This window comes from Coffea arabica, chromosome 9e (genome assembly GCF_036785885.1).
Source record: "Coffea arabica cultivar ET-39 chromosome 9e, Coffea Arabica ET-39 HiFi, whole genome shotgun sequence".
Classification (NCBI taxonomy): Eukaryota; Viridiplantae; Streptophyta; class Magnoliopsida; order Gentianales; family Rubiaceae; genus Coffea; species Coffea arabica.
Window position 1 is genome coordinate 30,049,804 of NC_092327.1, and position 8,583 is coordinate 30,058,386.

The 8,583-nt window shown below is 42.6% G+C and overlaps 1 protein-coding gene across 1 annotated transcript; it reads left to right on the plus strand.

Moving 5' to 3' along the window:
- Positions 1–687: 687 nt before the first annotated feature.
- LOC140014661 (uncharacterized) lies at positions 688–3,854 on the plus strand. The gene is made up of 3 exons (XM_072065743.1): positions 688–852; positions 1,485–2,384; positions 2,727–3,854. Exons 1-3 carry the CDS (start codon positions 688–690, stop codon positions 3,852–3,854), a joined length of 2,193 nt encoding a protein of 730 aa, XP_071921844.1.
- The last annotated feature ends 4,729 nt before the right edge of the window (positions 3,855–8,583 follow it).

Genomic DNA, 8,583 nt, shown 5'->3' on the forward strand with positions numbered 1-8,583 from the left:
TTCGTAGCTTGCATTACCTGTCAGAGAGGGGAAAAGTTCTTTTGTGGTTCAAATTTGATCTTACATGTATGGGGGATGGAACACTTCATGAGACGACCGTCTATTCCCGAGAGTCTACCAATGTCCGGATATAACTGGGTAATCACAAATCACAAGAGGATTAATAGCAGTAGTTTGCCGTGTAATGCATCCGAGTTTGTGGATTTCTTGACGAATGTGACCAATCAAAATGTTAGATGGGTATTGGATTGGATCAATTGTGTCAAACCTGTTCTTCGCACCAAGGCATCCGATTTCGTTCCTTTATTTGGTACTCAGGGTATCATGGCATACAATCCGAGGAGGTTTCTCCGACAATTAGGGCGAGTCCAAGACGTGCCGCCTGCTGTTGATCTGACTACATTTATCATCATTTTCAACAAAGGGATATGTCCGAAAGAAATTTCGATGAAGACCCCTATTAATGAGGCCTGGGAAACGTTGTCCGACGACGAACGCGTCAAGTACATTCCGAAACTCAAGTAAAAGGGATTGACCACTCCGCAATACGAAGACTGGGTGAGAAGGTCCGCTATACAAGAAACACAAGATGAACCAACCGAGGAGGTGGGAAGGTTGAAAGCCATTATCGAAGCAAAGGATAAGGAAATTCTGCAATTAAGTAAGTCTGTCGAAACATACAAAGGGATGGCGGAGCAAAACAAGCAATTATATGAAAATGAACGAGAAAAGCGTCAAGAGCTGAAAAGGAAATGCGGGGAATTATATGACCAGGCTGAACGTGTTAGAATTCCATATGCTAGAGAAACCAAGGACTCTGTATTAGATAGGCTTAGAGGTTTTGGCAATCTTGTACGGAATCGTCTTCGTGATATGATGTAAATATTGGCAAGCTTTATCAATGAAAGCGATTTCTCTTCTGCACTTATTTAGAATTGTTGTCAAAAACAGGTCTGTACGGGTCCCATTTCGAAAGTGTTGCATCATGCTAGACCTACCCTTGGCACAAAAAGGGCCCCCCGATAGGACATGCATCCGAATTTTTGGAACATCTACTAACTCTTGTCTTTTTCTTTTCCTTTGTTTTATTTTTGTTAAAAAGCTAAGCCAGGGCTAAATCTAAAAGCACGCTATTTCGTATTTTCAGGTAATATTTAAACATAGTTTCTCGTCGAAACCCCAACATAACGCGATCCCGTAATCGAGCCCAAAGGAATCGTGTAGACATGAGTACTCAGTCAGAATCGTCTGATAAGACCGCTGCAACTACCCAACCGGAAGCCACGAGTCCCGGGGTTCAACTGACTGAATTACTCACCAAATTTGGGGAAATGGCGTCTGAGATGGCCGCCCAAAAGAAGTTGATCGACGAGCTCATTAGTAGCGGAGTGCAGCCCGAGCCTCCGCCCGTCAAACAACCGGAATCCGAGCCATTTGTCATTCCTCCAATTCAAACCACTTTTGAGGGAGTTTTCAACCCGCAGTATACTTACACTCAAAATCCTCCGTTCTATCATCCCTATGGGCAAGGATTTCAGCCTCAAGGTGGTCAAGGTGGTCCAAACATGCCTCTGGATCCGCAAGCTTTTTATCAGACTACCGCAGAGCCTGTCGCGCCGGAGCACACTGTTCAAACCAAGCCAGAAATGGGAGAGTCGTCTGCCCCGGTTGATGCGAAGTTACTCAAGCGGTTGGATCGTTTCGATGAATTCATCCGGAAAAGTCAAGGTTTAAGCAAACAAGGGGTGCTAGACTACGATGATCTGTGCCTGTTTCCAAATGTACAACTGCCCATGGGGTTCAAGACCCCGAAGTTCAATAAATATGATGGTACGGGCAATCCTAAGACACACTTGCGTTTGTTTGCCAACAAGTTGGGCAAGCCGGTGGATGACGAAAACTTGCCATTAAGGTTATTTCCAGAGAGTCTAGAAGGAGACGCCCTTGATTGGTATTCAAACTTAAAACCGGAGGAGGTGAAAACCTGGCTTGATCTATCCAACGCCTTCATCAGACAATACGAGTATAACTGTGAGCTAGCACCGGCCAGAACTACTTTGGAAGGCACCAAGAGACGACCATCTGAAGATCATAAGACATACGCCAAGAGATGGAGGAAGATTGCTGCCAAGGTTGAGCCTCCGATGATCGAGGATGAAATTATTCGCACTTTCATAAAGGCGCATGATCCTCTATACTTCGAAAAAATCTTCCGTATGACTAGCTGTACATTTGTTGCGATTGTGAATAAACTCGAAGAGTATGATGATTTTGTGAGAGTCAAAAAAATTGTCAACGTCTCTGCCCTAAAATCACAAGTAGAAGCTTTGCAAGGGCAAGGGAGCAATGGAAAGAAGCCGCAGTTTAAAAAGAAAGAGGGGGAGGCAACTTTTATCTGGAACCAGAACCCTTCACCCAAACCCCGATACCAACCCAATCCAACCTACCAACCACATTACCCTTATTATTCAAACCCGCACCATGTATACACTACCAATATCCATCACCCACGACCTCGCCCAAGCTATCCTAACCCACCTTTAGTCCCTTTTCAAATCTCTCAACCAAATCTACCCCAAAACTGACCTCGCCCTCCATATAACCCAAGATTTCCTCCTCCAAATAGACCTGTTTATAGCCATCCTCAACCTCTTGAACCTTACAACCAACCCCGTAGCCGTACATTTACCGATCTAGGCAGGCCTCTAGACCAATTGTATGACCAGTTGAAGGTCGCCGGAAAGATTGGCACGGTACCCCCTCCGACCTATCCGTATGGCATATACGCTGGATACAACCCACAAGCCGTCTGTGCTTATCATTCAGGGGCACCCGGACATTCAACTGTTGACTGCAAGGCTCTTAAGCATAGAATTCAAGATATGATTGAAATCGGAGAGATTGTAATCAAGAAAAATGAGGCACAAGGGCCGAATATAAATAGGAACCCCTTGCCTGAACACGCTAATACCATCGGGGTCATTCTGGACGACGCAGAGTATGAGGAGCAAGTCCAGAAATTGGCAAGGGAAGCTGAGGTATTTGGGGTCACAAACCAACCATTTATAATAGAGGTGCCATTTGAGGAGGATAAAAGGCCTTTTATTTTGGATCTCACTCTAGTTGAAAGCAAGGCTTTGGAGCCAGTGGTCATCGAATTCCCAGAGCAGGAGCCTGTTAAGAGTTTGCAGCGAGTGCCGTGGAACTACAATGAACTTGTCATACAAATTGTAGAAAAGTCAATTGCCAAAGAAGAGGTGTCAGTGGTCACTAGATCAGGAAGGATTGCAAGTCCGTTTGGAGCTACCGTTCCGATTCAAACAAATAAACCCGAGCTGCCCGCTAAACCAACAATTACTGAGAAGGAAGCCTTGGATTTTCTTAAAAGGCTCCAAAGAAGCGAATATAATGTAGTCGAGAAGTTAAGCAAGTCGCCCGCCCAAATATCCATGCTGGATCTGCTCTTTTCTTCGGATATGCATAGGGATGCGTTGCTCGAAGTGTTGACTAAAGATCAAATCCCTAAGGACATTTCGGTTGCTAATTTCTCACATATGGTTGGGAATGTGTTATTTACAAAACAAATCACTTTCTCTGATGATGAATTACCGGCGGAAGGCATTGGACATAACAAGGCTCTGTACATAGCTATGAGGTGCAACGAAAAAATTTTGCCAAAGGTGTTGATTGACAATGGATCTGCGCTTAATATCTGTCCTTGGAGTACCTTGGAAAAGTTGGGGTTGCAAGATATCAAGTTGAGGCCTTCAGGGACCATAGTTAGAGGTTTTGATGGAGCACAAAGAGAACCTATAGGAGAAGTGGATTTAGTCGTCGAGATGGGGCCCGCATAGTTTCAAATAGCTTGCCAAGTTATGCACTTTCCTAGTGTTTACAATGTTTTGCTTGGAAGGTCGTGGATTCATAAGTCCGGGGCTGTGCCTTCTTCATTGCATCAATTGTTGAAATTCATAGTAAATGACAAATTGATAACTATCTTTGCCGAGGAGGATTGCCTCGTGATTGCTGATTCTGGGTCCAAAGAAGACGGTAGCCGACCCGCCACAGTGACCCCTCATAGCACAGCTGATATCGTCTCCGTAAGTTGAAAAACAAAAGAAGAACAAGCTCTGTCAAAGGCCAGTGTCATGATGACTAAGGAAATGATCCGCGAAGGATATGAGTTTGACAAAGGGCTGGGACGTGATCTGCAAGGAATTCTGAAGCCAGTGGAAATTGTGGAGAAAAAGGATTCATTCGGCTTGGGTTTCTGACCAACCGCTAAAGACATCAAAGAAATGAAGGAACGCAAGAGAGTAGAGAAAGAAGGCAGGCCAAGGACCCTTGATATTCCACCACTGCATTATACTTTTCCACGACCAACCGAGGTGATCACGTCAGAGATTAACCCAGTTGACGGAATCGAATCTAGTTTGGCCCAATTGTTCGTTGGGGTAACATTTGAAGACAGTTTCCCAGATGAGGCCGAGTTTCCCGACATCCCTGAAGGATCAATTTCCAATTGGACAGCCGAGTTTCTGCCCATTCGGAAGGAGTTTCGGTAAATCTAAAGGGATTTGTCATTCATGCGAATCCATGAAAATACTTCTGCATCTGTAAATAGCTAATGAAAGCATCTTTACCTTTGACTAAAGTTTGCACGTGAAAATATTGTCAAGTTTTCATTTCGTTCCCGCTTGCTTTCTTTTGTTTCTGCTTTCAATCAAAGGATTTATGAAAATGCACAAGTTGTTCTTGTCATGTTCATTTGTTTATTCGTTTGTTTATATTGCTGTCATATTAATTGTTCATTTGTTTGTTGTATATTTGTTTGCTTATTATCCCACATTCGTTAATTCTTTCGGATGGCCAAAAATAAAACTATTTGACCCTTTGGATATCACTATTCTGGAATTCAATAATGGCAATCTCTATATCACTCACGACTTGGAAGTCTGGGAATCCGAGCTCCAAAGCGAGAGTGATAATGAGGAGGTATTCGATTCTTTTGCAAAGGATTTTAAACAATATGAGGAGAAACCAAAATCGAACCTGGAAGAAACAGAAAAGGTTAACATTGGCACTAAAGATGAAGTTAAGGAGGTGCAAATTAGTATTCATTTGAATGAGAGACAGAAAAAGGAGATGCTTGAATTTTTGACTATGTTCCAGGATGTATTCGCATGGTCCTATGATGACATGACTGGTATTTCAACTGATGTGGTAGTGCATAAGTTGCCCACAGACCCTACTTTTCCACTCGTAAAACAAAAACCCCGAAAATTCAAATCAGATATGAGCCTCAAAATAAAAGAACAAATTGAAAAACAGCTCAAAACCAACATTATCCTTGTTTCCCATTACCCTATTTGGCTTTCGAATCCAGTCCCTGTTCCAAAAAAGAATGGAGAGGTGCGAGTTTGTGTTGATTATAGAGACCTCAATAAGGCCAGTCCTAAAGATGATTTTCCTCTGCCAAATATTCACATTCTCCTGGACAATACCGCTGGACATGAGATTGAATCTTTTTGTGATTGTTTCGCTGGATACCACCAAAATTTGATGGCAGAGGAGGATAGGGAGAAGACTGCTTTTATCACCCCTTGGGGCACATTTTGCTACCGAGTGATGCCATTTGGTCTAAAAAATGCCGGAGCTACTTATCAAAGAATCATAACCACCCTATTTCATGATATGATCCACCGGGAGATGGAGGTCTACGTGGATGACATCATAATCAAGTCTAAAAGAGCATAGGACCATTTGGTTGATTTGAAAAAGCTGTTCGAAAGGTTGCGAAAGTACAATTTGAAACTAAATCCTGCAAAGTGCGCTTTCGGGGGCACCAACTGGTAAATTGTTGGGCTTCATTGTCAGTAAAAGAGGCATAGAGATAGATCCAGCAAAAATCAAAGCAATTAGAGATATGCCAGTGCCGAAAACTCAGAAAGAAGTGAAAAGTTTCTTAGGAAAGATCAATTTTATTGGGAGATTCATTGCCCAGTTAACTGCCACATGCGAGCCGTTGTTCAAATTGTTGAGAAAGAATATGCCATTGTACTGGAGTGAAGAATGCCAACAAGTTTTTGATAAGATTAAGGACTATTTGTTACATCCGCCAGTTTTGGTGCCACCCAAGTCGGGTCGACCATTAATCATGTACCTATCTGTGCTTGAAGAAGTAGTTGGTTGTGTTCTCGGGCAGCATGATGACTCTGGAAAGAATGAGCAAGCCATTTGCTATCTAAGCAAGAAGTTCACGCAGTATGAGGCTAATTATTCATTCATTGAGAAAATCTGCTGTGCATTGGCTTGAGCAGCTCAAAAGCTGAGACACTACCTGTTGAGCCATACCACTTATCTTATTTCCCGATCTGATCCTTTGAAGTATCTCTTGGAGAAGCTGATGCTAACCGGACGTCTGGCTAAATGGCAGATAATTCTCTCAGAGTTCGATATTGTTTTCACTTCACAGAAGGCTGTCAAGGGGCAAGCTATAACTGATCATTTGGCAGAAAATCCAAGGGATGATGATTATCAACCACTTCATACTTATTTCCCTGATGAGAAAGTCTTATTTGTAGGCGCCACAGACGATATAAGTGAGCAAAGCCCTGAATGGAGGCTTTTCTTCGATGGAGCCTCGAATTCTCTCGGAGTTGGAATTGGAGCTGTTTTGGTTTCACCCGAAGGGAAGCACTACCTTGCCGCTGCCAAATTGCAATTTGCTTGCACAAACAACATGGCTGAATATGAAGCCTGCATTTTTGGTCTCAAAATGGCTTTAGAAATGGAAATCAAAGAGTTGATAGCTTTTAGTGATTCAGATTTGCTCGTGCACCAAACCTTGAAGCAGTGGATAACCAAAGATTCAAAAATTTTGCCCTACCATTGTAGTTTGCTCACTCTGGCCAAGCAATTTCAAAATTTGGAGTTCAGACATCTCCCGCGAGCCCGAAATGCATTTGCTGATGCTTTGGCCACCTTAACTTCTATGATCCAGTATCCAGATGAATTGAGAATCGAACCTATTCAGATTCAACTTCAAGATAAGCCCACCCACTGTTGGGTTGTAGATAAGTCCTCTGACAATATTCCTTGGTATAATGATATTAAAGAACTTCTCAAAACTGGGTCTTACCCTCTGCATGCTAGTACAAAGGACAAGAGTTTTCTGCGTAGAATGGCTTCAAAATTTTTCTTAAGTGGGGAAGTTTTGTACAAAAGAACCTCAGATTTGAACCTTCTAAGGTGCATTGATGAAGACGAAGCTCAATATATGATGAAAGAAGTGCATAGTGGCGTTTGTGGATCTCACATGAATGGCCATTTGCTAGCAAAGAAAATCATGAGAACCGAATACTTCTGGCTTACTATGGAACGTGATTGTATAGATTTTGTCCGGAGATGTATAAAATGTCAAATGCACGGTGACGTTATACACGCTCCACCCACTGAATTGCATAGTATGGTCGCCCCATGGCCTTGTTCAATGTGAGGTATGGACGTGATTGGTACAATTGATCCTCCTGCTTCAAATGGACATCGATTTATATTGGTGGCAATTGAGTACTTTACCAAATGGGTTGAAACGGAGTCATTCAAACATGTAACGAAGAAGGTAGTTGCCAATTTCTTGAGAGATCACATCATCTGTCGCTTTGGAGTACCCGAAACGCTTATTACAGACAATGCCAAGAATCTGAACAATGACATGGTAGATGGACTATGCGAGTAGTTCAAGATCAGACACCGCAACTCTGCCATTTATAGGCCTCAGATGAATGGAGCTATAGAAGCCGCAAACAAGAATTTGAAGAAGATTATCCGTAAAATGACTGAAAGGCATCGCGATTGGCATGAAAAGTTGCCTTATGCATTAATGGCGTATCGGACTTCTATCCGGACATCGACTGGGGCAACGCCATATTCACTCATGTATAGAATGGAAGCTGTATTACCAGCCGAAATTGAAATTCCTTCGCTACGAATCCTCATGGAAGCTAAATTGGAGGAGGCTGATTGGATAAAGCAGCGCCATGAGCAATTGACTTTGATCGATGAAAAGCGGTTCAATGCTATCTGTCATGGTCAGTGCTATCAGAAACGTGTGGCCCGAGCTTACAACAAAAAAGTCTATCAGCGTGCATTCGAAAAAGGTGACAAAGTACTAAAGCGAATTTTGCCGATGCAAGATGAAGCTAAAGGCAAATTTGCTCCAAATTGGCAAGGGCCGTTCATTGTCCAAAAGGTATTACCTGGCGAAGCACTTATTTTGACAGAAATGGATGGACGAACATTCTCTCAACCCATCAACTCAGACATGTGCAAGAAGTTTTTCATTTGATCACGCAAATTTTCTTTAGAAATTCATACAAACGGCGAAATACAAGTCAGGCCATCTTCTTTTACACTTAAAACATTTTATCTCTACTTGTCCCCTTTGAGCCATCAGAATCGACAACTTTTCGCTTGATAACCCCTGAGAATTGCAAACCCCACACTGGGGCAAATTTATTTTGAAAAAAAGATGATCAAAAAGAAAAGAGAACCCCACACTGGGGCAAATTTAGTTTTTAAAGA

What these genes read in the sequence shown, in the direction of transcription:
- LOC140014661 (XM_072065743.1), top strand. Translation starts at nt 688, where the DNA reads ATGGCGGAGCAAAACAAGCAATTATATGAAAATGAACGAGAAAAGCGT. An exon ending in TTAGAGGTTTTGGCAATCTT is followed by an intron (nt 853 to 1,484) that starts GTACGGAATCGT and finishes TTCAACCCGCAG; the next exon opens with TATACTTACACTCAAAATCC. An exon ending in TTAAAAAGAAAGAGGGGGAG is followed by an intron (nt 2,385 to 2,726) that starts GCAACTTTTATC and finishes TTGTATGACCAG; the next exon opens with TTGAAGGTCGCCGGAAAGAT.